Source organism: Macaca fascicularis, chromosome 1 (genome assembly GCF_037993035.2).
Source record: "Macaca fascicularis isolate 582-1 chromosome 1, T2T-MFA8v1.1".
Classification (NCBI taxonomy): Eukaryota; Metazoa; Chordata; class Mammalia; order Primates; family Cercopithecidae; genus Macaca; species Macaca fascicularis.
In genome coordinates, this window is record NC_088375.1 from 106,581,295 (window position 1) to 106,608,574 (window position 27,280).

Below are 27,280 nucleotides of genomic sequence, written 5' to 3' on the forward strand. Positions count from 1 at the left end.
GTAGAAGTATCAATCCTGAGGCTAAATAGTAATTGGGCAAAGTTTTGGTGAGACACTCCCATTGTCTCTGATGATAACGAATGTTTTCTCTTGAAAGGCTTAAAATTGGTGGAAAGCGGTGGCTCACGCCTGTAATCCCAGCACTTTGGGAGGCCGAGGCAGGTGGATGGACTGAGCTCAAGAGTTCAAGATCAGCATGGGCAACATGGTGAAACCCTGTTTCTACAAAAAAATTAAAACAATTAGCCAGGTGTGGTGGCATGTGCCTGTAGTCCCAGCTACTTGGGAGGCTGAGCGGGGAGGATATTGTGAGCCCTGGAGGTGGAGGTGATTGCAGTGAGCCAAGATTGTGTCACTGAATCCAGCCTGGGCAACAGAGCCAGACCCTGTCTCAAAAAAAAAAGGCGGAAAAAAAAAGGCTTAAAATCAATGTTATTGTCCTTTATTTAAGGTGTTTTAGACTGAGTGTGGTAGCTCACGCCTGTAATCTTGGCACTTAGGGGGCCGAGGCGGATCACCTGAGATCAAAAATTCAAGACCAGCCTGGCCAACATTGTGAAACCTCTACTGAAAAACACAAAAATTAGCCTGGTGTGGTGGCACACGCCTGTAATCCCAGATACTCGGGAGGCTGAGGCAGGAAGAAATGCTTGAACCCGGGAGGCAGAGGTTGCAGTGAGCCAAGACTGCACCACTGCACTCCCAGCCTGGGCAACAGAATGAAACTCTGTCTCAAAAAAAAAGAAGATGTTTTAAATTTTAAAATTTTTATTGCAAAAGTAATACATGTATTCATGAATACCAATTGGAAAACAAGTTAGCAAAACATAGTAAGTACAAAATGGATTCATCCTCCTACCTCCCAGGAAAAAAAATCAGTGTTAGGCCGGGCGCGGTGGCTCAAGCCTGTAATCCCAGCACTTTGGGAGGCCGAGGCGGGTGGATCACGAGGTCAGGAGATCGAGACTATCCTGGCTAACATGGTGAAACCCCGTCTCTACTAAAAATACAAAAAACTAGCCGGGCGTGGTGGCGGGCGCCTGTAGTCTCAGCTACTTGGGAGGCTGAGGCGGGAGAATGGCGTGAACCCGGGAGGCGGAGCTTGCAGTGAGCCGAGATCACGCCACTGCACTCCAGCCTGGGAGACACAGCGAGACTCCGTCTCAAAAAAAAAAAAAAAAAAAATCAGTGTTAGCAATATTTCACACACACACCCCCCCCTCCAAATTTATCTATATGTACTTAGATGTAACATTCATACAGCAAAGTATATACAAGTGTATAGCTAATTTTTCACAACATAAACACAGCCATAGAGCCACCATTTAGATTTTTTTTTGGAACACACATAACTAATATCCAGAAGTCCCCATGATGACCCTTCCAGTAGTTATTCTCTCTTCTTCAAAAGTAACACCTTGGGGCCGGCGCGCTGGCTCACGCCTGTAATCTCAGCACTTTGCGAGGCCGAGGCCAGTGGATCACAAGGTCAGGAGATCGAGACCATCCTGGCTAACACAGTGAAACCCTGTCTCTACTAAAAATACAAAAAAATTAGCTGGGCGTGGTGGCGGGCGCCTGTAGTCCCAGCTACTCAGGAGGCTGAGGCAGGAGAACGGTGTTAACCCGGGAGGCGGAGCTTGCAGTGAGCCAAGATCGCACCACTGCACTCCAGCCTCGGCGACAGAGCAAGACTCCATCTCAAAAAAAAAAAAAAAAAAACTAACATTTTGGGAGGAGGGAGGAATGGGGGAGTGGTGACTACTTACCTGGAACTAGACAGTGGTAATGGTTATACAATTTGTGAATGCACTGAATGCCACTGAGTTGTACACTTTAAAATACTTAAAGTAGCAGATTTTATGTGTATTTTACCACAATTTTAAAAAAATGACTGAAGGTAAAATAAATAACTACTGTCCCGTCTTCTAATAGCAGAGATCAACGTTGCCTGCGGAACTTTTTATAAATGGAATCATAATCTTTTGTGTATTTTTTTTTTTTTTTTTTTTTTTTGGCGTTTTGCTCTTGTTGCCCAGGCTGGCATGATCTGGGCTCACTGCAACCTTTACCTCCTGGGTTCAAGCAATTCTCCTGCCTCAGCCTCCTGAGTAGCTGGGATTACAGGTATGTGCCACCACACCCGGCTAATTTTTTGTATTTTTAGTAGAGACAGAGTTTCACCATGTTGGTCAGGTTGGTCTCAAACTCCTGACCTCAGATGATCCACCTGCCTCGGCCTTCCAAAGTGCTGGGATTACAGGTGTGAGCTACCATGCCCGGTCTGTGTCTGTTTTTTTTTTTAAAAACATGCCAGTGAGAATCGTGAACACTGCTGAATATAGTTGTAGTTCATTCACCTTCATTGCTGTGGACTATTCCATTGTATGAATATACTATCATTTATCAATTTCACCACTGATGGATATTTTGGTTGTTTCCTATTTGGGCTATTGAAAAATAATACTGCTGTGAACACTCTTTTTCATACTTTTGATATACAAATATAGTCATGTACCATGTAATGACTTCTCAGTCAACAACAGATTGCAATATACAAAGGTGGCCCCCATAAAATTATAACACTGTATTTTTGCTGTACCTTTCCTGTGTTTAGATAGATACACGAATACATATTATTGTGTTTCAACTGCCTACAGTAATTGCAGGAATTCTAGTTGGCACGGGGGATGCAGTGACTGTATTCAGTAGAGTATAACATGCAATACAGGTTTGTAGCCTAGGAGCCGTTAAACCCTATAGGCTAGGTGTGTAGTAGGCTACACCATCTAGGTTTGTGTAAGTACACTCTATGACACTTACACAACAAAAAGCCACCGAGACACATTTCTCAGAATGTATCCCATCATTAACTGACACATGACTATATATGCATTTCTGATGGGTACATAACTAAATCACATATTTTTGTTAATGGAGCACACTGTAATATAGCTTTGTAACCACCTTTCTTTTTAAAATTTTTTAAATCTTCAGCTCACTTCAGTCTAATCTTTTTTCATTTACTATTTCTCAAACAACTCTCCATACCAATAAGTATTTTTGATAACTATTTTTCACAGGTACATAGCGTTCCCTTTTAGGCAAATTTGTGCACGTGCCTTTTCTTTCCAAGTGTAATTGCTGGGTTAAAGTTTTAACGTGTTTTTAATATTAATTGCTAAACTGACTTTCAGAAGCATTGATACTACCAGGCTATCAGGGTTACCCTGGGATCTCAGGCGATAGCACCAATGACCAACATCTCTACAACTCTTGCCTATGCTGAGCTCCCTCCTTGTCCCTTTCCTTTTTTTTTTTTTTTTTTTTTTTTTTTTTTGAGTCAGAGTCTCACTGTCACCCAGGCTGGAGTGCAGTGGCACCATCTTGGCTCCTTGGCTCGCTGCAACGTCCGCCTCCTGCGTTCAAGTGTTTTTCGAGCCTCAGACTCCCGAGTAGCTGAGACTACAGGTGCCCCACCACCACACCCGGCTAATTGTTGTATTTTTAGTAGAGATGGGGTTTCACCATGTTGGCCAGGCTGGTCTCAAACTCCTGCCCTCATGTGATCTGCCCACCTCAGCTGCCTCCCAGTGTTGGGATTACAGGCATGAGCCACCATACCAGCCCCCTTCTTAAGTCATTCTTTCTTTGTTTTAGACCTTTCTTCCCAACCTCCTTCTACTTTAGGGCCTAGTTCTTTCAGAATGTTCTCCCATTCCACCTAAGAAACTCTTACTTTCAAATTCTTTTTTGGGAGTTAATCCTATTAATAATATTGCCCTTCAAGGCCCTTCCCCTTCTTGATCCCTATTATTGTGTTCATCATACCGTATTACTGTCAGTGAGATCTGGCTTCACTTCATCCATCACTGCGTGCTCCTAAGGGCTGGAGCAAGAATACAACAAAAGTAATGAGTAGGAGCTGCCACGTTAGGAGCCTCTCCTCTGTACCACAAATCATGTTCCCACAGGAGCCATTGTCTTCTTTATCTCTGCATCCCCAGTGCCCTCTACAATTCCTGCAAAGACCAAGTGCTCAGGACATTATTTGTTGAGTCAATGACAGAATTCTATGCTCAGGGAGCAAGTCAAAGGAGGTTGCTCACTCTACTCCAAATATGGGCACCTGTAATGAATGATTTTTTGGAGGAAAAAAAAAAATCCCTACAATCCATTTTCCACAGAACAGCCAGAGTGATCTTTTAAATTTGTTTTTGTTTTTAAGACGGAGTCTTCCTCTGTCGCCCAGGCTGGGGTGCAGTGGCACGATCTCGGCTCACTGCAAGCTCCGCCTCCCAGGTTAACGCCATTCTCCTGCCTCAGCCTCTGGAGTAGCTGGACTACAGGTGCCCGCCACCACGCCCGGCTAATTTTTTGTATTTTGTTTAAAAGAGACGGAATTTCATTGTGTCAGCCAGAAAGGTCTCGATCTCCTGACCTCGTTATCCACCCACCTTGGCCTCCCAAAGCGCTGGGATTACAAGCGTGAGCCACCACAAGAGGCCATCTTTTAAATTTTTAAATCAGCTCATGCCACTTCCTGCTTAAAATCCTCCAGGGGTTTCCCATTGTGCTTTGAATAAAACCCAATGTACTGTGGTCTCCATAATCTAGCCCCTGCTTTCTTCACTGGACTTATCTCCTACCCTTCTCTCCGTTCACTAGACACAAGCCATGCTGAGCCCCGATTTTTTAAAAAATGTTTGAGTTCTTACCACTGGCACTATTTTATGCACTTTACGTGTGTTCTTACATAATCCTCCTAACAAGTCGGTACTATTATGATCTCCATCTTACAGGTGTGAAAACTGAGGCACAAACAAGCTAAGTAATTTCCCCACAGTCACATCATTAGTAGTTGGCAGAGCTGGGGTTCAAAGCACTAAAAAAGGCAGAGTGGGGTACAAGGGCATGGACTTTGGAGACAGGCCTAGAAACTCTTGTTTACAGGCTGTATCTCCTTACAGAGTCACTCCTTTCCCCCAGTTGTAAATAGGGGTAAAAATACTTACCTTGCAATGTTGTTGGGAGATTTAAAAATATTTGTACCTGGGCACAGTGGCTCACCTCTGTAATCCCAGCACTTTGGGAGGCTGAGATGGGCAGATCACTTGAGCCCAGGAGTTTGAGACCAGCCTGGACAACATACCAAGACCCCTTTCTACAAAAAAATAAAAAAATTAGCCAGCTGTGGTAGCACGCACCTGTAACCCCAGCTACTTGGGAGGCTGAGGTGGGGGGATAGCTTGAGGCCTCCTTGAGGTCGAGCCTGCAGTGAGCTGAGATTGTGCCCCTGCACTCCAGCCTGGGCGAGGTAGCAAGACCCTGTCTTAAAAAAAATATATATAAACACCTTCGCTCAGGAAATAATAAACAGGAATTCCTACCACAGGCTTTTAAGCTTTCAGCTTGCACACACAGACACAAAGTCAACATGTAACGAACTGTTCAGGCTACCCAAACCAGACAAATGGCCCCAGGAAGACCAGGAGCAGACTGTAACCGTAATCATCTTCAAATATCCATACCCCAACTTGACCAAAGGAGGCCTCTGCAGAGGCAACTGAATAGTCTTTCAGGAAAGGCTAGCTTATTTTAGTCCAAGTGGGAGAGAAAGCGGGCAATCCGGCTGGTGTAAGGGCTGAGTTGGCCCAGCAGAAATGACCAGGCCTTACCACAGGCTAACACCACCTGCCCTTGGCAAACGAACGCCAGCTCGGGATTTCTGTAGCTTCAGCCAGCTTTGTCCTTTGTGATGGTGCCACCTAGCGAGGGTCCGGAGGCACTACCTACTCCCGGCAACTGCCAGGACCACTGCGACAAGGTGTTAGCCATTTAGGCCTAGGAAGGGTAATGGGGTCCACCCGAGTCAGCACCCTTCCATGACTCCGTAGAGGAAGCCCATGCTGTCCTTCCCCCAACCTCGTCCAGACCCATGGGGTCTGAAAAGCGCGAAAGGCCAGATACTAACACTTGTACATAACCGAGCAGTGATCTATTATCATTCCTCATTTTATGGTGTCCTCGCATCGAATCCCTCCCTGGGAATAGGAAAAACAGGCATCATCCTCATGAGAGCCACTGTACAGATGAGGAAACTGAGACTTGGCGGGAAAGTGGTTAACCCAAGGTCACAAAACGCCATCAGAGAAAGGGCTGGGACAAGAATCCCCGCCACTTGCATTCCGGTCCCAGGCTTCTACCCCGACCACACACCCCTCAGTTTGAAGACGCCGCATGCCCACCCCCACGGGGACCAGAGGCTCCGGTATCCTGCGCCGAAGACCAGCATGGGGGCGCAGGATAAAGACTGCACGGCGAAGACCGCACTTCTTTCTTCTCTGTCCATGGAGCGCCGGGCACGCTCGTCACGGCTCGGGGGCGGGGGAAGCGGGACCCGAGGCAGGAAACAGCGTCCTGCGCGGGTAGCCCCTGGGAGCACGCGGCGCCGGGTCACGTGAGAGGGGAGCGCAGGAGAAGGGGCGTCGCGCGCAAGCACGCACGACGTACGCAAACACGCACAGAGGCGCTCACAGAGGCAAGCCCCAGACCCCGGGTCACATGTGGAGGGTGGCAGGCGAGAACAGGGGGGCGGGAAAGACGGAGAGATCACGTGGAGGAGGCCAGAGCAGGGAAGTCACGTGAGGGGGACGGAGGCGGGGCCGCCCAGGAGGAGGAGGAGGAGGGGCGCGCGGCTTCCGGCGGCTGGGGGGGGGGGCCAGCGAGCGGAGGGGGGGGCCTGTCCCGGAGGTGGCGGCGGCGCCATCTTGGCGAAGGGGGGATCAGGAAGTGCGGACCGCGGCGGCGGCGGCGGCGGAGCCCGGAGCGGAGGCCGGAGGCTCCCGGCCCGCCGGCCCCGGAGCGGAGCGGAGCGGAGGATGCAGCAGCCGCAGCCGCAGGGGCAGCAGCAGCCGGGGCCGGGGCAGCAGCTGGGGGGCCAGGGGGCGGCGCCGGGGGCCGGGGGCGGCCCAGGGGGGGGCCCGGGGCCGGGGCCCTGCCTGAGGCGAGAGCTGAAGCTGCTCGAGTCCATCTTCCACCGCGGCCACGAGCGCTTCCGCATTGCCAGCGCCTGCCTGGACGAGCTGAGCTGCGAGTTCCTGCTGGCTGGGGCCGGAGGGGCCGGGGCGGGGGCCGCGCCTGGACCGCATCTCCCCCCACGGGGGTCGGTGCCTGGGGATCCTGTCCGCATCCACTGCAACATCACGGTGAGGACCCCCTCTCGTGCTTCTCTGTGGGGGCCCCTTGTCAGGGACCCAGGATCACTCCATCCAGCTTTTTGCTCTTGAAGGACCTGGGAGGCCGAAGCCCCTCTTAGGGCTCAGCTCTTTCTCTCCAGGTTACATTTGTTTCTGCTGCTAGAGGTTATGCGGTGCATCCAGAATCTCTACCATTGACCCCGATAGTGAGGGACACCCCGACATATGGCGCTTAGACTACCCGTTTCCACGAACCCACCCACCATCCCAAGGTTCACGATTTTGGCTCTTTTTGGCTACTCCTCCACAACTTTATCTTGCTACCTAGGAATGCACCTTTCTTCCCCTTACTCTTATTTCAAGATATTAGGCCTCGGCACTGATCCTAGCTGCAAAGACCTGGCCTGAAACCCTCTGCACATTTCAGTGATGCCCCCTTCTCAGTAGTACCTCTGACTTAGGAGGTTGCCACCTGTGGGATCCCCGCCTAGGTATCCCTCAGGCAGCCCCTCTTGCTCTCTCAACTTCACCAAGTGATAGTTTGCAATTCGTTGACTCCTCTTCCTTCTCTCCTTTTAATTCTCTCTTTCTGGTGTAACCTCTAACTCTCCTCTTTTTGCCTCAGCTGGTAGCAGTTCTGCCACTCCCCTCCCTGTTCCCTGTGGATATGTCCATTTGCCCTGGGTTGTTGCTTTTCCTGGTAATGATAGTGATGTGATGTGCCAGCGCTACCCCCATTTATTATAGGCAGTAACAGTTCCATTTCTCCCCTGTGAGCGTCATTCCATCCTAGGCATACACCTTACATGTCTCCTGCCTGATCTACCCTCAGACATCCCTTGAATAGAGAATTGGCTTCTGCTAATTTAGGAATGTCTGGTACTGCATGGTATAGCACTTACATTGGTTGGTGTTACCTGCTGTGATGGTATTCTCTCTACCGGAGCAGTAGCTGAAATGCTAGCAGACAGTACTTTATCCAAGCAGGCAGACCTAATCGGAGTAGCCTGGGGAAAGGCAGAGTTGTGAATTCTCTGCTACTTGGGGGACTGAATTCAACTTACATGGTGTTTTCTGTCCGTTTTCTCAATCAGACCAGGTTAAGGTTTGGTGAGGTAAAGCCTCAGTTTGGATTGATTGGTGACCCACCAAAACTCGTATGTCCCATTTCTCTTTCATTTCCTTTCTCTTTTCCTGCTAGAAACTTAAAATTGAAGGACTAGGAGTGGCTTAGTCAAGTGAAGACTTGGGCATCTTTGATAATTATTTTTCCTTCAGCATTGAGGATTAGAGTCATGACAATGCTAAGATACCCAGTGGAGGTGGATAAGGTTTCCCTGGCTTGTGTGGGAACTTCAAGAGTTAATTTTGTTCCTGAATTAAGCTTCTAATTCCTTAAGGGTAGGTTTGCCCCCATCCAGCTGCTCTTTCTGTTGCCAGAGGCCATTTACTGCTTTTGTCCCTGGCAGGAAGTTAAATTTAGGGGGTCCTCAGCCAGACTCCCCATGGCTATAAAGGATACTTGGCCTAAACTAGCCCCCTTGGTTTGGGCAGAGGGGGAGTCTGGTCAGGCTGCATTTGGCACCGTGGCTCAGGAATGCTGGGAATGTCAGAAGCGTAGGCTTTCTCCCAGCGGAGCCCTACAGCCCACGCCTGGACTGAGAAGGTGGCAGGTTCCCAAGGGAGAGGTGGGGAGAATTGGTCTTTGAGGGGCTCTTCTGGGAGCGGTGTGGGTAGATTCTTGCCAGTACCCTTTTACTCTTGGGTTCTGGAGATACAGTCTAGTTTTTATACTTTCCTACAGAACTCTGCTTTTTTCACTTCAGTGTCATTGTGATGAGGTGATCCCTTCCTCAGCCCATTCTGGAGTTTGAAAAGCAAGCTTGGAGGACTCTGTTCTGGGTCCAGGGAGAACCTGAAGTCTAGAACTTGTATAGGCAGTGCAGGAGATGAGGACTCCCCCTTCGCTGTTAGCCAGGTTTGGCTGTGCTAGGTTTCCTGGTTTGTACTCTCGAGGAAAGAATGAAAAGGTTCCAGTCTGCTGCTTGGAAAGGGTCATCCCAGGGACTGTTTTTCGTCCAGTTTAGAATTTGTTGTGAAGCTCCTTGGTTAGATGCTGACCTGAGTTGGGCTTTTATGTGTGTGTAGGGGGTGGGGGTGGGAAGAAAAGGGGCTAAAAGTCTTGGGGGGAAGAGGACAGGCAAAATTTGGCTTTTCCCAGAGTCACCCATTTTGATTGCTCTTGTTGCTCTTTTCCCTTCAGGAGTCATATCCTGCTGTGCCCCCCATCTGGTCGGTGGAGTCTGATGACCCTAACTTGGCTGCTGTCTTGGAGAGGCTGGTGGACATAAAGAAAGGGAATACTCTGGTGAGGGGGCCACAGGGTAGGGGTGCATTTTGTTCCTATGAGGCCCATGCCACAAAAGCATCCTGTGAAAGGGATCCTGAAAAGTGGACAGTACACAGCTCAACATTTAGGGTACGATCTCTCAAGGGGAGTTGCTTACCGAATCCAGAGGGAGACCCTGCACCGGCCCCGGGACTGGTCCATCAGGAGACTCATTCCCACCGCCACATGGCCCATAAGGCTTAGAGAACTAGGTATTGGTGTGGGGCCTGAACTAAGAGCTCATCCATGTACTTGTCCAGATTGGAGTGGGGAAGGAGTATTTGATATCTCTGTGCTCCCCTACCTGTAGCTATTGCAGCATCTGAAGAGGATCATCTCCGACCTGTGTAAACTCTATAACCTCCCTCAGCATCCAGATGTGGAGATGCTGGATCAACCCTTGCCAGCAGAGCAGGTGAGCAGCTGAGGAGCCTCGGGCCCTGTTGTGCAGAGTTGCCCCACAGAGTACTCAGTAAATAAATGAGACAAATCTGCAGTAGTTTTTCTCCATCCCCACCAGCTCCCAAAAACGTACATGTCTTATGACTCTCACCCTTGTTCTTCTCCAGATGGGAATCTTCTCTTGCTAAATGGGGCACTGGTAGCTTCATCTCTCATATCAAAACTCACTCTCATGGGCAGCATCCCAAATGTTGAAAGGGAGCAGGGGAATTTTTACCATTATCTTAGCAATAACAGTTGGTGGCCACTGGGGACCCAGGCCCCTTAGTGAGAACCAAGAATGCAATATCAGTCTAAAGAAGATCAAGTAAAGGAGGGGTTCTTAGGAAAATTAAACTGGGATTTATGAGGTGGGTGACAGAGACAGCCATTTTGCTTTTCTTTTATTCTTTGGCAGTGATAGGCGAAAAATAATGGGCTGGTAGCAAAGCCATTCCCTGGGCTGTTGCTTCCACTCAGATCTGGCTGGTGGAGAGACTGGCAACATGACAGGCAGGCACACAGCTTCCAGACCTGGGGACTCAGGGGAGTAGGTTGGAGGCTGCATTGTAGCAAGCCACTGGGGCTCTGATCTCCATCTTTCCCCTCCCCGCTGCAGTGCACACAGGAAGACGTGTCTTCAGAAGATGAAGATGAGGAGATGCCTGAGGTAGGCTTGCCCCCTGAGGTGGCACTGGCTGGAAGCTCTTTCAGTCAGCAGCATTGATCACCCATATCCAGAACCCCAGTCTAGAACTGGAGAGAGAAAAATACCAAAGGAATTGATCACCCATATCCAGAACTCCAGTCTAGAACTGGAGGGAGAAAAATGTGAAAGAAATAAAGACAGATTTACTGACCCGGAGGAATAGCCAGTGTAGTAGAGGAGACAGGGCACCCATATCCAACCACTGAAGACAGGTGCAACGTGGTTCAAACCAAATACTGGGTAAGTTAATTTCAAATGACTTTGGAGTCCAAGAAACCTGTGTTTGTATCCTAGCTATCCTAATTGAGGAATTTTATGTAATCTCACTAAGCTACAGTTTTCTTTTTTTTTTTTTTTTTTGAGACAGTCTCGCTTTGTCGCCCAGGCTGCAGTGCAGTGTCATGATCTGCACTCACTGCAATCTCCACCTCCCGGGTTCACGCCATTCTCCTGCCTCAGCCTCCCTAGTAGCTGGGACTATAGGTGCCCGCCACCACGCCCGGCTAATTTTTTGTATTTTTAGTAGAGACAGGATTTCACCATGTTAGCCAGGATGGTCTTGATCTCCTGACCTCGTGATCCGCCCACTTCGGCCTCCCAAAGTGCTGTGATCACAGGCGTGAGCCACCGCGCCTGGCCTAGTTGTCTTACCTATAAAGTAGGATTATAATACCTACTACGTATGGTGGTTTTGAGATTAAATGAGGTGTTATATGTAAAATACTTTAGACGATACATAAGTGCTAAACAATCTATCTGATATACTCTCTAAAAACATGCTTGTACAGAATATAAAATCATGGTTAGGAATTTGAGATTTAGAGCTAGACAGAACTTGACTGAATCTTAGCTCTGCTAAGAGTTCTGTGACTTTGGGCATGATAATCAACCTCACTAGACTCAGCTTCCGCATCTGTAAAATGGATAATGATAGAATAATGAGTGGTGGTGGTAAGAATGGAATGAGCTAGTATGTGTGGCACCTAGGACAGAACCTGGCATGTAATAAACACTCAGTACACGTTACCTGCTGATGTAATTAGGTATGTCCTGCCAGAAATGGGGAGATCACTCTGATTACTTTTATTTCCTAACATTAGGTTAATATCCCAGGTTCTATAACCCTGTAAGGTTCTTGAGACTGGCAAAGGGCTGATGACATGAAATTTACTACTGCCAGACAGTGGACAGCCCTCTGGGCCACACCCCCAACATCTGGCTGAGGGGCTGAACCCTAGATAGGGTCTCCTCCTCCCCTGTGCTCAGTGAGCTAGCTGCTTGCTCACTTAGAGCAGGATGAATAGGGGGCTAATTCTGTTATTGACCTCTTCCATGTATCTCTCTGGACATCCTTTCTCATTTCCATCTGGCAGTGGGTGCCTCCGCATACCTGATTCATGCCCTCCATTTGTAGCGAGGAGAGGAGATTTAATGATCCAGGTTGCTCTTTTAGGCTTGGGGCCCTGAGAACTCCCGGGTGAAACATGAGCTTTGAGTCACAGGGTCAGGCCCAAGTCATTTCTGCTAGGAATTAGGGCAGAGTTTCTGCTGCCAAGGGAGTTTTAGGAACAGTTGGAGCAGGGTCAGTCCAGGGAACAAGAGGGCTAAGTCCCTGCCTCAGTCTCAGCTGCAGCTCTGCTCGCTTCCTAAGTCCTTGCTGTAGCTTGAGAGCTGAAGAAGACATTTGCCTTAATCCTTTAGACTGTAGGGGGAATGGGGCTGGAAATTGTTCTAAAAATGGGAAGCGTGTCACGTTAATAAGACTTGCTGGATGGACTGCTGCACCTTAACTTTTGGCTCTTTGCCAAATGGGACTGGGAAGGTGGTGGTCATTCTCTAACCTGTGTTGGTTTTTTTCCTTTTCTTTTCACTCCCACCCCACACCTCCCCCAGGACACAGAAGACTTAGATCACTATGAAATGAAAGAGGAAGAGCCAGCTGAGGGCAAGAAATCTGAAGATGATGGCATTGGAAAAGAAAACTTGGCCATCCTAGAGAAAATTAAAAAGAACCAGAGGCAAGATTACTTAAATGTACGTGCCTTCTAGAGAGAGGCTGGTGAAGGGGTTGGTGGGAAATGGCTGGGAAGTAGTAGGCCATCGTATCTCAGTATGGAGAGCAGACTCCTTTTTTGGGGTGTACCTAATCCTTCCTTAAATCCTGGGCAAGCTGCCAGACTGCCCCTAAGGTCTAACGTGCGTTTACAAACCACACAACCAAGGAATGTTCATGTCATCCGTCCCTCACAGGGTGCAGTGTCTGGCTCGGTGCAGGCCACTGACCGGCTGATGAAGGAGCTCAGGGATATATACCGATCACAGAGTTTCAAAGGCGGTGAGTTTGCCCCAGAGAGGGGCCTGCACAGGAGTCACCCATAAAGAAGGGTATGGTGGCAAGGGGCCCAAGAGGTTCTGGGGTCCAGGACTGCTTATGAACTTTTCAGGCCAAGAATGGAGCTCCTCAAGCCAGTGGCTTGGTTGCATGTCCATCTGTGGTGAACCTACAGCTGTTGATCTTTTTCTCTCAGTCTGGGAAAGGGGTCTGCATTAGAATCCACTCTCATCACCTGGACCATCCTACTAACACCTATCTTTTCCCTCCTTCCAGGAAACTATGCAGTCGAACTCGTGAATGACAGTCTGTATGATTGGAATGTCAAACTCCTCAAGTGAGTGGGGACTCTGGGATTGGAGAGGAAGTTGAGGGGGAGTATGAGTGGGGCTACTGTGGTGGGATCTCCAAGGCAGCCCCATCCAGCATTTTCGTTCAGGGTCCCGGAGTGGGTGTGGGCAGTGGTTTGGTGGTCTGCTGCCAGCCAGGGCAGGGGAGCCCTTATGAAGCTCCTGAGCTGGAACCAGGCATCTGAGCCTAGGGTTGTTGCTTCTTAGGGTTGACCAGGACAGCGCTTTGCACAACGATCTCCAGATCCTCAAAGAGAAAGAAGGAGCTGACTTCATCCTACTTAACTTTTCCTTTAAAGTAAGGCTTTTCCTTTCCAGTGTCTCCCTCTGGCCTAGGCTGCCCTGCCTGCCTGACAGTCCTGTGGAGGATGTTGGCCTCCCTCCCCTGATTGTCATCTCTCTGTCTCTCTCAGGATAACTTTCCCTTTGACCCACCATTTGTCAGGGTTGTGTCTCCAGTCCTCTCTGGAGGGTGAGTGGCTGGCATGCGGAAGAGGGCATCTCCTCTGGCAGAGGGCGGGGAAGAGACTTGGAGCTTTTGTCAGGCACAGCTGACTAACCTTTCTCATGCAGGTATGTTCTGGGCGGAGGGGCCATCTGCATGGAACTTCTCACCAAACAGGTGAGCCTGCCTCTCCTTGGCCAGGCCAGCCTGGCTGGGGATTGGCTGAGCTTTACAGCATAAACCCCTGCAGGCTGGGTGATAGGCATGATGTGGCCCTTTCATTCTGCTGGGCTGGGTCTGCACCCACTGACCCAGAAAGACGTGGTGGCAGTGCTGGGGGCAAAGGGCAAGGGCCCTCCTATAGACATAGCTGACTGCCCAGAGGACAAGCATGAGGCTTCTCTGGAAGCTCCATCCGGACCTGCTTGCCTTGTCCCTCCCTTCACCCAGGGCTGGAGCAGTGCCTACTCCATAGAGTCAGTGATCATGCAGATCAGTGCCACACTGGTGAAGGGGAAAGCACGAGTGCAGTTTGGAGCCAACAAAGTAAGGATCTTGGCCCTGGGGCCGGTGGGGCTGGGTGGAGCCAAGTACACTTGGGGCCACTAGCAGGCCAAGGCTGCCTTCTTTAGAGGAATGAGCATAAGGCCCCTGGACTGGTGGCATTGGATGAGAGGGCCTAGGGTCCCCACATTGGAACAACTGTGCCTTGGCCCCTAGGGACACCCCTAGGACTTTTGGGAGGGTGCCGGTCTGGAAAAGGAAGACTATGGGATTATGCCCCCAATGGACCTCCCAGGTGGAGGGTACTTAGTGTTTTACTAGACCACAGTGCTGGGAGCTGGGACTCCGGGGTCTCTGGGTGACAGCCTGCAGAAGGTGAGGGGCAGTAAGGCCACAGCTGGCCATGGCCTGATGTGGTGGCTTCCTCCTCCCAGTCTCAATACAGTCTGACAAGAGCACAGCAGTCCTACAAGTCCTTGGTGCAGATCCACGAAAAAAACGGTGAGGCTGGAGCCAGGACTCAGGAGATTCGGACACTTGCCACGCCCAGGTTTTCACTTCCAGCCAGAGGAAGAACCCCTTCTGGGTTTCTGATATTTAACCACCGATTAGCACAGCACCTGCCCCAGTTCTCCCAGGAGGGACTGGCGGTGGCTAACGTTCACAACCTCTTCCAGAAACACACCAAAATGATCATATCACCGATAAACTTGGTGCTACCCACTTCTTAACCACCTTTTGAAACAGCTCATCTAACTCCCCCATCATCTCAGGTTGGGCACATCATTCTCCTTTCTTTCTCATCTCCAGGTATGCAGGCTCTCAGCTTCCCATACACCTCTCCCCACACAGCATAGCCCTCCCCAACATCCTCTTACCTCTGACACTGGAGACATCGTCAGGGATTGGGGCAGGACAGGGAGGGTGGGCCTGAACCTCCACCTCACTGACCGTTCCATTTCTTTGCAGGCTGGTACACACCCCCAAAGGAAGACGGCTAACCCTGGAGTATCACCCTTCCTCCCTCCCCAGGCACCACTGGACCAATTACCTTTGAATGCTGTATTTGGATCTCACGCTGCCTCTGTGGTTCCCTCCCTCATTTTTCCTGGACGTGATAGCTCTGCCTATTGCAGGACAATGATGGCTATTCTAAACGCTAAGGAAAAAAAAAACAAACACAGAACTGTTTCAAGTACTCAAGACTGACTTACAGACCAACCAACCACCTTGCTGGAACCCTTGCTAGCAGGCATTCTTATAAAAGAAACTTTCGAGCCTCCTTATATTGCTGGAAACTCAGCTGTGCTCCAGACTAGAGCCTCCTTACCTATGCTATGGATTTTTAATTTATTTTCTCTTATTTCATGTACACTGCTTTTTTTGGTTACAGTGTATGATGGATGTGTATGAAAAAAATGTATCTTTGGGAAAACAATTACAGTTTGTTAATTTGAAGATGCTGGTCTTGACTCATCTTTATTTTTATTCGCACATCCCACCCCATCCCCTGAACTACTTGGGAGGTGGGGTGGGGTACGAGTCCAGTGTTGCTTTGGTAGAGATGAGAGGCTGCGTTTTGCTGCTAAAGCAAGAGAAACATGGAGCTGAAGCACGCACTTGGTCTGCCCCTAGATTCTCCTCAAGGCCTCTGGAGCAACCAGCACTTGCCCCCTTGGAATGCAGAGCCTGGCCTGCCAAACTGCGATGTGGTAGGCTGAAACGATGGTGGTAATTCTTAGGACTACTTTTCTAGTCACAGATGTTTTCAAATTTCTAGGAAAAAGAAAATGAGGCTCAAGAGGCTGCTTCGTAGAATTCCTTTTGAATGAATTGAGTGGGGATGGGGACACAGTCTCCAAGTGTGTATGTGGTCTTTTCTGATCTCAGCTGTGTGGCTGCAACTCTTCGCTGTTCACTGGTTCCTCTCCTGGAAAGTGGCTTCTAACCAGCACCGGATGGTGATCATTGGTAAGCTCTGCTCACCTTCCTCTCTTGCTTCATTTGGCTTTATCAAAAAGAACAGGTGTAGCTCTGAAGTTGTTTGGCTTGGGAAATTATGGATTCTTTCAAGCCACTCCCCCTAGGTGGGTCCTACTAGAAAGGGTTAGCATTTTAAGGGGGTTGTTCTATACACCTGTGTCCTTATCCCAGGCTCAGGAACATCCAGGAAGGGAAGGTGAGGTGGGGAGTCTGTACTGAGATGGAACTGTCAGTGCTGTGTTGTATGTACTTGCTGTTGTAAAAGTTTGGGCATGACTTTGCATCTAGCGGGTGCTGCCTGTATCACTTTGTCTATAAGCTTGCTCTGGGACTGAGACAGCCTCTTAGGACCTACGATGCCAGCAGCTCTCATAAAGATGGAAATTACAGAGGCCAAGGATGGCCAAGTGAAGACCCAAGTCTCAGAAAACCCAGACTTGGGACAGCTGCCTGGGAACTGTAGGATGCTAGAGCAGTTCTGTAATGCTTTGAGACACGGCAATTTTCACATTGGCCATTCTTTCCCCCTCCCCCACCCCTTTTCTTTTGAGGGACTTTTAATGTTTGCTGCTTTAGGTGGATGGAGAGTCCACCAGTCCCACTCAATGCTGCTCTAACCCTACCCACACCCACATAATTAGGGGTGCTAATAAAACATATGCTGAGGTTGAGATAAAGACGGGACATAAGGGGAAAATTCATTCCATAGAGCTGAAATCTGGTTTTCAAGGCCTCTGTGGCTTTCTTCTGAACTTACCACCAGCCCTGGCTGGAATGTAGATTGTGTTTTTAGTAACGTGTACTGTGAGCTGTCTTCTGTATAATGTATTTTGTAATGTATTTTTCTCATCTACCAAAGGATGAAACAAATAAAATTATTTAAATAGTTTGGCTCTAATAAAATTATTTGAAGAAACAGTGGGGTTCATGTTCACTTGACATAGAGGGAAATGCCTGCTCCTGTGAGTTGCATGACACCAACTCTAAGAGAATCCTCCATTTTTCTTGCCGAACCCAGCACTCCCTTTTATGACCTTAAGTTTAGGGTTCTAATAAAGTACAAAGTATAAAAAAGAATCAAGGCCATATCATCATGAAACAATTTTCTTCTCTCCACTTAGAAGGCAAGAAGAAATGAAACTAACTCTTACCCTATACCTCAAGCATGTATCTATATCCCAGGCAGGGTTTGCATGGCCCAGAGCCCACACTGGCAGGCTCTAATCTCACTGCAGCAGTTTTAGAGGGCAGGGCAGGGCAGGGCAGTGGAAGGGTGGCTGGAAAGAAGTATCAATCACTCCAAACTCATGAAACATGCCAACATTTATTTGCTCATTGGTTAAATATTCTCTACCTATTCTACATTGAATGCCAGGAGAACTAGCAGAGGGCTTCTCCATTACCCAGAATCTGTTAGGACCACTTGTATCATGCTCTGGGGTACAAAGAAGAGACACAAGAAAGACCATCCCAGCTGCCTCAGGCTTTCAACCTAATGGTAGTTTCCTATGTTTGGTTCAAATGTTCATGCCAAGTTGGGGAACTAAAGACACATGACAAATGAGACTTCACTCTCTTTTGGGAGAGAAGTTGGGAGTAAAAGCAAAATGAAAATCAATCCTGGGCACAGTCTGGCTTTTTTCACCTCCCAGGCCTCAAGGGTGAAAGGGGTACGAGAAGGCAGGGCAGGTGGCCTCTGGATCCGTGGCAAACAGGAGAGGGAACATGCTGAGGGGAGCCCCATTATTTAGACTCTTCAAACTTTAGGATGTGCGACTGGAAGAGAAAGACAAAGCCTTGGTGGGAAGGAAGGCCCACCCAGCCAGTTCACCCAACCCCTCAGATAAGCAATTCATTTGATCTAAGAATGCCAGGTAAATACTGTATCCAGGCCTAGGCTGCAGCCTGCTGCACAGACCCCAAGGGCAGGAGTGGAGGGAGAATAGCCAAGTTAGAAGCAGGGGCAGTTACCTCCGAGTTCAAAGCACCAGTGATTTTCCCTTTGAGGATTCGATGAACAACCTCATATGAACTCAAAATGTCTGCAAAACAAGACACAACAACAAAACCTCAGTGGCACGGGGCTGGGCAGGAGGAGCAAAGGAGGGAAGCAAAAGGCGGGGGCTGCAGGGAAAGTGCTCTGGCCGCCAACCAGCTCCAACCAGCAAGTCTCTGCTAGTTCCTGCTAAATCCCTGCTGCCAGGATCAAATGAGATGATAAATGCTGAAAAGGTAGCATGGGGGAGGGCAAAATAACAGCAGATAAAGAGAGGAGGCACTTGTTAAAATAATTACAGGGATCTGGGATTTTTAATGAGAAATTCTACTGGGGACAGAAAATCATGTTCACTGAACTCTGTTCTGAGAGTTTCGGCTGGATAGAGCAAGGTTAAAAGTGGAGAGGTTTTCACCATGAGAAGCGGGCACTCTTACACGCTGGAACCAGGCAGGGAGCTCATCACCCACCTTTCCCAAGGATGTTGTCCCTCATGCAACTCCCACCATCCCACCACAGCCCCCAAACTCTGGGACTCTCTGTATGCATGAAACTGAATCACTAAGAGTCAGACCTAGGTTTCATCCCCAGCTATGCCATTTTCTTGCTATTAAGTACAAGTTCATTTCACTTTTCTGAGCCGTTATTTTCCTCATCCATAAAGGGAAGAAAACTGACACTTGTCTGACTTATCTCTGGGTTGGGGATTCTGGCCCTTCTGACAGGCTGGGATCTGCACTTTGAGACAGGAAGCTCCTCTTCCCTGGGTCACCTGAAGAAGCTCCTGATGCCTGACTGTTCCCAGGCTGGGCAGCAGGGACCCTCTTCATGCAATGACCCAAGACAACCTCTGGGTGGTGCTCCCTGCCCACTGGGCACAAGCCCTACCAGCCTCCCAGGAAGCCTTGGCCCTGCACAATTGGGAGATGCCTTTCCATCTTTAAATATATAGATATATTTTGGCTGGGAGTGGTGGCTCGCACCTCTAATCCCAGGACTTTGGGAGGCTGAGGCAGAGAGATCACAAGGTCAGGAGTTCGAGACCAGCCTGACCAACATCGTGAAACCCCATCATTATTAAAAACAGAAAAATTGGCCAGGCGTGGTGGTGCATGCCTGTAATCCCAGCTATTCAGGAGGCCGAGGCAGGAAGATCACTTGATCCTGGGAGGCGAAGATTGCAGTGAGCCGAGATCGCGCCACTGCACTCCAGCCTGGGCGACAGAGCGAGCCTCCATCTCAAGACTTAGTTTGTCTGAGGGCCAGGTGGCTCACACCTGTAATCCCAGAACTTTGGGAGGCCAAGGCAGACGCATCACGAGGTCACGAGTTTGAGACCAGTCTGGCCAACATAGTGAAACCCCATCTCTACTAAAAATTAAAAAAAAAAAATAGCTGGGTGTGGTGGCGGGCACCTGTAATCCCAGCTACTCAGGAGGCTGAGGCAGGAGAATTGTGTGAACCTGGGAGACAGAGTTGGCAGTGAGCCAAGATCACGCCACTGCACTCCAGCCTGGGCGACAGAATGAGAGTCCATCTCAAAAAAAAAAAAAAAAAAAACTTAGTTTTTCTGTAAAATGTTTCCATCTCAGCTAAGCACAGCAGCTCATGCCTATAATCTCAGCACTTTGAGAGGCCAAGGTAGGAGGATCGCTTGAGCCCAGGAGTTTGAGGCTGCAATGAGTTATGATTATGCCACTGCACTCCAGCATGGGCAACAACAGAGTGAGACCCTGCCTCTGGCAAAAAAAAATTTTTTTAAATAAAACTTTTCCATCTTACTTCCTGTGTATGTATATGTATGCTTCTTCATCTCCACTTCTCCTGACTGCCCCCTAAAGCATTCTTTCATCTTTTTACATTTCACCTAACTTCGATCTTGAGAAGGGGCCTCTTCATTTCCACCTATGGAGAAACCCGCAGGTGTCTGAGGCTAAATGAACCACATTAGGAGAGTGCGGTGCTAAGTGGTGTGCTCCGGCCTCTAGCACTGGTATTCGAGTGCTAATTTTCTTCTATGGCAGAATCCTTTTCCAGTGAAATCTGAAGCAACATGCAAAGTATGTAAAAACAGATGAAAGCTGAACAGCTCTGGTGGAAGCAGGGGTGGGAAATCTGCCCTCTTCTCTTCCCTTCCAGAGAACTCAGCCTTTGGGCAGCATCTGAGGTCCCTCTTGGGATCTTGGGCTCCAGACCCCAGGCATGAAAACCAACACTTGAGAGGCAGCTTTGCTGGGGTCAGATGCTGAAAACGGGGGTTGGGTTTTCAGAAAGAGAAACTGAAGCACCTTGGCCGCCCACTATGCTGTTTCCTGCTCAGGTCCCAGAAGCAACCATGGCTTCTCCTGTCCCTGAAACCCTCAGTAGGAAGGTAGAAGATGTCTCACCTTTCTCCAGCATGAATGGCTGAGTCAGGGGTGGGATGGTCCAGAAGTCGTCACTGTCCAGGCTGCGCAGAGACTGCACAGGGATGGTGGCCAACTGTCCAAAATCAATGAACATGACCACAGCCCAGGTGTCCACCCTGTCCAGCACCCAACACCTGGCAGAGGAAAGGAGAAAGACAGAGGGAAGTCATTCCGCCTAGTGCCATGCACAGCAGTCTTCGACAAAGCGGATGTGAAAGTGGAGGTGGGAGGGAGGAAGAGCGAGTTTGCTCTGTTTCTCCCCAATTCTTGAGTGAGGAAATAATGATAAAGATGATTTTGAGAGAAGAAGCCACAAGAAAAAAAACCAGAGCCCAAAGGAAGAGAATGCAAGAAGGCAGCATTTTCCCTGCACACCTCTCCCATAGACTCTACCCCTGCCCAGGCACACACCTGTTCCAGGCGTGTCCATAATCCCCCAGGTGGTACTCTGCCAGACAGCGAGTCCCACGCTTAACAGCGGAGTCCTCCAGGTAGGGCTGCTGCTCCTCCGCCTGAGCCAGGGTGCTAAACAGCGCCTGCATGTTCTGGTGCAGAGCCTGTGGGATGCAAAATGCAACGGCCCTACTGCCTGCACTGCATTACAAATCTGCCTCTGTAGATGTCACCTGTTACATTAGCACTGCTAATCTTTCCCAAAGGAAACAGGTAGGAGGTGGGAGAGAACGAAACTGAACCTGGGGATCAGACTGTAGTTACCCTGCATCTCCACCACTGACCCGCCCTGTCACCGTGCCCACCCTAGGAAGGCCACGCAGGAAGGCACAGGAGCCTGAGGGGGCCAACAACCAGTCCATACCTCAGTGATGTGCATGGCCCAGAAAAACGGGGTCTTCGGAACGATACTGGTCACCAGCAGCCCTGCCTCCCCACGGACACTGTGGATGAGCGCCAGCCAGCTCAGGTCTCGGAAGCATTCCCTCAGGAGCAGCACCAGGAAGGACCCTCTGCGGGAAGAGCAAGGAGAGCAAGGAAAGGAACGACTGGACCAACGCCTGTCCTGCAGGAGGCTGAACTGCCTGGGGGATGAGTTCCCTAAGCAGGAGGGCTGTGCCCACCCTCTCCAGGGTGGGAGCCAAAGCCAGTTCCCAAGTAATCCCAGTCCACAGCAGAGGAAAGGAAGGGCCAGTCTGGGGGCGCACAAGTTGAAGAGTGCAGGAAAAGGACGCAGCAGAGGGAAACAAAAACACATTGAGAAACTCCGAGACAGAGAGGTGGACTGAAGTCCTCAGTGGGTAGATTTTGGGTCTCCTAAGTGATTTATGAGTCTCTAAATGATGCAGGTGTGGACTGTCCACCATGCAGGATGTGCCTTCCATCCCAAAGCTGCTCCTCCCCTGCATTTACACACATTCCAAATGTCACCCTGCTGCTCCACTCAACCACCTGCCTAAACCACATGTGACAAGTGACAAAAAGCCACAGGCCCTACAGCATTTCAAGTCAAACTGATAATTCTGGCACTCCTGACATTAAGAACGGTATCCACTGTTAAAGCAAAGCAGGGAACATGGTTGGCATGATCTCCTGGCATCCAGGGCAGCGGACAGTCACAGGCCTTCGCTGTACGTAAGTGGAAGATTATTTATTTATTTATTTATTTATTTATTTATTTATTTATTTATTTTGAGATAGAGTCTCACTCTGTTGCTCAGGCTGAACTACAGTGGCACAATCTCAGCTCACTGCAACCTTTGCCTCCTGGGTTCAAGCAATTCTCCTGCCTCAGCCTCCCGAGCAGCTGGGACTACAGATGCCCACCACCACGCCCGGCTAATTTTTGTATTTTTAGTAGAGACGGGGTTTTGCCATGTTGGCCAGGCTGGTCTTGAACTCCTGACCTCAAGTGATCCACCCACTTTGGCCTCCCAAAGTGCTGGGATTACAGGCATGAGCCACCGGGCCCAGCTGGAAAGCTGATTTTATAAGTCAGTGTGGGTCACAGCCTTACAGCTTGGATCTGACACACGAGTTCCCGAAAACTATCCCCCACCCCAGTACTATCCCTGTCCCCACTCTCTGTGGGACAGAGATGTCTGTAATCGCCATTTGCCCTGGTGGTCTTTCTATACCTTGCTCACCTCATTTCCAAGGGGACTGCAAAGAAGGCTGCCCTCAGTTTCTCTGTCTCACACAGGTCAACAGGAGCTTTAGGAGCGAGCTGTATAATAGCTAGAAAGCAGAAGACTAAGTCCCGGAGGCACCAGAGCTACCCATAGAGGAATGTGCTCCCCTAACCCATAAGAGGCCTTCGCCCTGCCCTCAAAGGAAGCATAAAATGGGCCAAGAAGCTGCACCCTCCCAATTCTGTCTCTAGATTCTCATCTGGGTGGGAAGGGTTGGTCGGATGATATTCTTTAATTAAGAAAGCATCCTAGGGCTCGTTATGGTGGCTCACACCTGTAATCCCAGCACTTTGGGAGGCTGAGGTGGAAGGATCACTTAAGGCAAGGAGTTTAAGACCAGCCTAGGCAACATAGCAAGACTCCATCTCACAAAAAAATTTTAACAATTAGCCAGGCATGGTGATGCACACCTGTAGTCCTAGCTACTGTGGAGGCTGAGAAGGAAGGATGGCTTGAGCCCAGGAGATCGAGGCTGCAGTGAGCTATGACCACGCCACTGCACTATAACCTGGGTGACAGAGCGAGACCTTATCTCAAAGAAAAAATACAAGCAAGCAAGCATCCTAGAGGAACAAAGGGAAAAGGGTATTTCTACACTAAGGGTCACCAGGGGATGGAGCTGGAAGGGAGGCTGCAGAAGGGGGAGCCACCCCAAGTGGGGCTGGAAGAGGTCCATTAGGAGCTGCAAAGCCACATCCTGGGAACAGACGGCAGCGCAGAATCTCACCAGCGGTTTTGCCAAATCCTTCACCAGAAGCCTTCTCCAACACCTGGGGAGAAAAATGAAAGGTCTCACTCAGCCACAGTGGCATTTGTTTTATTGATTTCTATGCTGAATCACTCCAGGTAGACTGGGAGACAGAGCATCGGCAGCCCCTGTTTTGACTCCGACTTTAGAGCTGACTTTTGAGACATCCACCCACTTTCTCCATCCTCATGGCATCCTGAGCCAACCCAGAGAAAAGATGATCAGGAGCAGGGAAGGCAGGGAGCAGGGCTGCTGCCAGGGAGCGCTCATCCGGAGGTACAGTCACAGAATGAGCTGCCCAGCAGCCTTCCCCAGACAGGGGCAGAAGGCACCACCGGGACACTTAGCCTAGTGCCCTGCTGGCACTACCTGCAGGGAGGAAGACAAGAGGTAGCAGTCACACTGATGCAGGGCTGGGTGGGGACAGAAAGGCCTAGGTGCCCTGCCACTCTCCACAGCCCTGCAGCCCCCAACCCACGCTGGTCTCCCTCTCACCACTGTTCTCACCTGAAAAACCCCCAACCCTGGGGACACCCAAGTATCTGTCCCCCTTCCCACTGTCCTGCATCCAGGTGCTTCCATCCCACTACCACCACCCACCACACGCCTCGACTTTCCTTCTCTCCAAAGGACCTCATCTCCTCTCCTTTCTTCAAAATGCCCACAACCCCTGCCCATTAACTTGCCTCTTCATCAGAGAGCAAACGGGAAGCAATGAGACGGGATGTCCTCTTCTCCCCACCCCGACCACCAGCCCCTCTCCCACTCCTGCCCTCCCTGCCATCCCTCCCCTGCACACTTGGCTGCATGGACCTGCTTCCTCCCGCTCTGGCTCAAGCCCTTACTCTGCAGACCCACCCTGCTGCTGCTCCAGCACTGTCTCCCTCCCGTGTGGGCCTTTTCCACAGCAAAACAAGCAGGATCTAACACCCATTTGGAAAGACCCTGACTGACCTCACAGCTCCCCCAATTCCTGCTTCTGTGTTCCTCTCACTGCAACTCCACAGTTTTACGGTCTCTGTGCTGTTTACATCCACACTCACAAGTCTCCTCTCAGGCTTCCCCAAAATGGCCCTGCACAGGGTCAGCATGAACTGTCACGCTGCCAAATCCAAGTCACTTCCCTGTTCTGAATCCACCTGCAGTATTCTCTCCGCTCCCTCTTTCCAGAAACGCATCTCTTGGCATCACATGTATCTGGTTCTCCTTCTCTTTTCCTGGCTGGCCTTCCCAGTTCAACTGCTCAACACTGGCACATCTCAGGACTTGTCCTCTCCCCATCCACCTTCTCTCCAAGGCCATCTCCAGTGCAACGGTTTTAGGTATCAAGAATGTACCGTGCACTCTCAAAGCTGCAGCCCCAGCCCTCATCATTCTCTGGAATTCCACTCACATGTGATGTCCACTTGACAGGAGAGTGAAGAGGTACACAGACTTAGCAAGTCTGCATCAGACTCACTCAAGGAGTTGCAATCACAAACAAATAAAGCAGACCCTCCCCAGGCTAGCTTTCTCCATTTGAGTGAACTGCATCTTTTGTTGTTGTTGTTGTTGTTGTTGTTGTTGCAGAGATGGGGTTTCACTATGTTGCCCAAACTGGTCTTGAACTCCTGGGCTCAAGCAATCCGCCTGCCTCAGCCTTCCAGAGTGCTGGGATTACAGGCATGAGCCACTGTGCTCAGCCTACCGCATCACTAACTACAAAGCAGTTCACCAAAGTTCTCTCTCCCAAGCTCCCTACATCAAATTCATCAGCAAGCCAAGCTACCTCCTCCTCCAAAACACACCTGAGCCCATGAACATTTTTCTCTGTGTCCATACCCACCACCCCAGTACTCGCCATCTCTTACCAGAATGACAACGACAGCAAACAGGGAGCTCTGCTGCGGCACCTGCCCACACAATCCAATCACCTGAGGACAGTGATCTTTTCCAAACAAAAAGCAGATCACATGACATCACTGGTTAAAGTCTTCCAACATCTCTCCATCATGCTTACAAATAAAACCCAGTCTTGACCTTGGCTCTCAAGGCTTACCAACGGACGCCCCTTCCCGGTGACCTCTCTGCCTACTCCACTCCCCTTCACCCACCAGGCTCATACCTTGGGCCACTTGCAGGCCTCCCTCTGCCTGGAATGTTCTTAGTCTGGTCTTCCAAGTGGCTGGCTCTGAGCTGGCATTCAGATCGCAGTAGAGATGTCACTACCCCACAAAAGGGGCCTAAGAACCATCTAAAGAAGTGACATCTCACTCTTCATCACATCATCATATTTTAGTTCTCCAGCTGCTACTCATTATCTGGTATTTTCTTTTTCTTTTTTTTTTTTTTTTTTTTTTTTGAGACGGAGTCTCGCTCTGTAGCCCAGGCTGGAGTGCAGTGGCCGGATCTCAGCTCACTGCAAGCTCCGCCTCCCGGGTTCACGCCATTCTCCGGCCTCAGCCTCCCGAGTAGCTGGGACTACAGGCGCTGCCACCTCGCCCGGCTATTTTTTGTATTTCTTAGTAGAGACGAGGTTTCACCGTGTTAGCCAGGATGGTCTCGATCTCCTGACCTCGTGATCCGCCCATCTCGGCCTCCCAAAGTGCTGGGATTACAGGCTTGAGCCACCGCGCCCGGCCTGGTATTTTCTTTTTTATTGTCTCTTTTACCACTGGAATGTAAGCATCGCAAGAACAAGAATGACAAGTGTCTTCCAACAATTACCTTGATCATGGAGGTAACACCAGGGCCTAGGAAATGCCTGGTGCATATTAAGCTCTCAGTAAATATGTGCGGAATGAAAGAATCAAATAAGAAATGACCTGGCGGCTGGGTGCCGTGGATCACACCTCTAATCCCAGCACTTTGGGAGGCCTAGGTGGGCAGATCACATGAGGCCAGGAGTTCTAGACCAGCCTGGCTAACATGGCAAAACCCAATCTCTACTAAAAATACAAACAATTAGCCGGCCATGATGGCAGGTGCCTGTAATCTCAGCTACTCAGGAGGCTGAGGCAGGAGAATCGCTTGAACCCGGGAGGCGGAGATTGCAGTGAGCCAAGATTGTGCCATTGCACTCCAGCCTGGGTGACAAAGTGAGACTCTGTCCAAAAAAAAGAAAAAAGAAAAGAGAGACAAGAAAGAAAGAAATGACCTAGGGCAAATTATTCACTCTCTAAATCTTGGTTTCCTTTTCCACACCAGGAATCCCACCTGCCTCGATATGAGGATTTAGTTGGGCTCAGGACAATGACACGCAGTAGGTACTAAGAAACAGAAGCAGCACAACACAGCAGTTACAAGTGCGGATTCAGGAGTTAGCTGTCTGGACCCCAATCCTGGTTGGGAGATTGGCTGCTTAAGTCTGGGTGAGTTACTTGGTGTTCACATCTGCAGAATGGGGTAGTTAACAGCACCTACTGCTGTAATTAAATGAGTTCATACAGTAAAACAATTAGACAGTGAGTCCTCCGTGAAAGTTAACTACTGTTATCAATCAATGAGACCCAAATTGAACCTTTCCTCGCTAAACCAACCACATTCTGCCTCTCTTCTTTATCCATAACAAAGCCAAGCCACGGTGCTAAAAATTGGCCCCCTCTAGGCAAGCACATAAGGTGCCTTTTTATTCAGAATCTCGCTCTGTCACC

General features: G+C 49.7%; 2 protein-coding genes and 1 long non-coding RNA gene across 8 annotated transcripts in view; 1 reads left to right on the top strand and 2 right to left on the bottom strand.

Moving 5' to 3' along the window:
• Positions 1–1,025: 1,025 nt before the first annotated feature.
• Positions 1,026–6,458, bottom strand: LOC135970944 (uncharacterized). Of its 2 annotated transcripts, XR_012414237.1 has the most exons (4): positions 6,249–6,458; positions 5,208–5,328; positions 3,832–3,889; positions 1,026–1,162 (listed from the first exon to the last, which is right to left on the bottom strand). It is a non-coding gene; the product is annotated as an uncharacterized lncRNA (long non-coding RNA). The 2 variants fall into 2 exon arrangements; XR_012414238.1 differs by lacking the exon at positions 5,208–5,328.
• Positions 6,459–6,772: 314 nt separating this feature from the next.
• On the top strand, positions 6,773–15,827 carry UBE2Q1 (ubiquitin conjugating enzyme E2 Q1). Its single transcript, XM_015456671.3, has 13 exons — positions 6,773–7,208; positions 9,463–9,567; positions 9,899–10,003; positions 10,649–10,699; positions 12,632–12,772; positions 12,989–13,073; positions 13,347–13,407; positions 13,628–13,718; positions 13,834–13,892; positions 13,994–14,042; positions 14,316–14,411; positions 14,804–14,870; positions 15,339–15,827. Exons 1-13 carry the CDS (start codon positions 6,882–6,884, stop codon positions 15,368–15,370), a joined length of 1,269 nt encoding a protein of 422 aa, XP_015312157.2. The 5' UTR covers positions 6,773–6,881; the 3' UTR covers positions 15,371–15,827.
• Positions 15,828–17,660: 1,833 nt separating this feature from the next.
• Positions 17,661–27,280, bottom strand: part of TDRD10 (tudor domain containing 10) — a 54,257-nt gene continuing 44,637 nt past the window's right edge. Inside the window, exons 7-13 of one of the 5 annotated variants that reach the window (XM_005541668.5) lie at positions 23,628–23,670; positions 22,856–22,946; positions 21,574–21,721; positions 21,168–21,313; positions 20,736–20,890; positions 18,324–18,394; positions 17,661–18,128 (exon numbers count right to left, since the gene is read on the bottom strand). In XM_005541668.5, coding sequence (XP_005541725.1) covers positions 18,096–18,128; positions 18,324–18,394; positions 20,736–20,890; positions 21,168–21,313; positions 21,574–21,721; positions 22,856–22,946; positions 23,628–23,670 — 687 coding nt within the window. In that variant the 3' untranslated portion in view covers positions 17,661–18,095. The other 4 variants (XR_012414297.1, XM_005541666.4, XM_073994620.1 and 1 more) reach the window with 4 other exon arrangements.

What these genes read in the sequence shown, in the direction of transcription:
- UBE2Q1 (XM_015456671.3), top strand. Translation starts at nt 6,882, where the DNA reads ATGCAGCAGCCGCAGCCGCAGGGGCAGCAGCAGCCGGGGCCGGGGCAG. An exon ending in TACTTAACTTTTCCTTTAAA is followed by an intron (nt 13,719 to 13,833) that starts GTAAGGCTTTTC and finishes TGTCTCTCTCAG; the next exon opens with GATAACTTTCCCTTTGACCC. An exon ending in TCTCCAGTCCTCTCTGGAGG is followed by an intron (nt 13,893 to 13,993) that starts GTGAGTGGCTGG and finishes TTTCTCATGCAG; the next exon opens with GTATGTTCTGGGCGGAGGGG.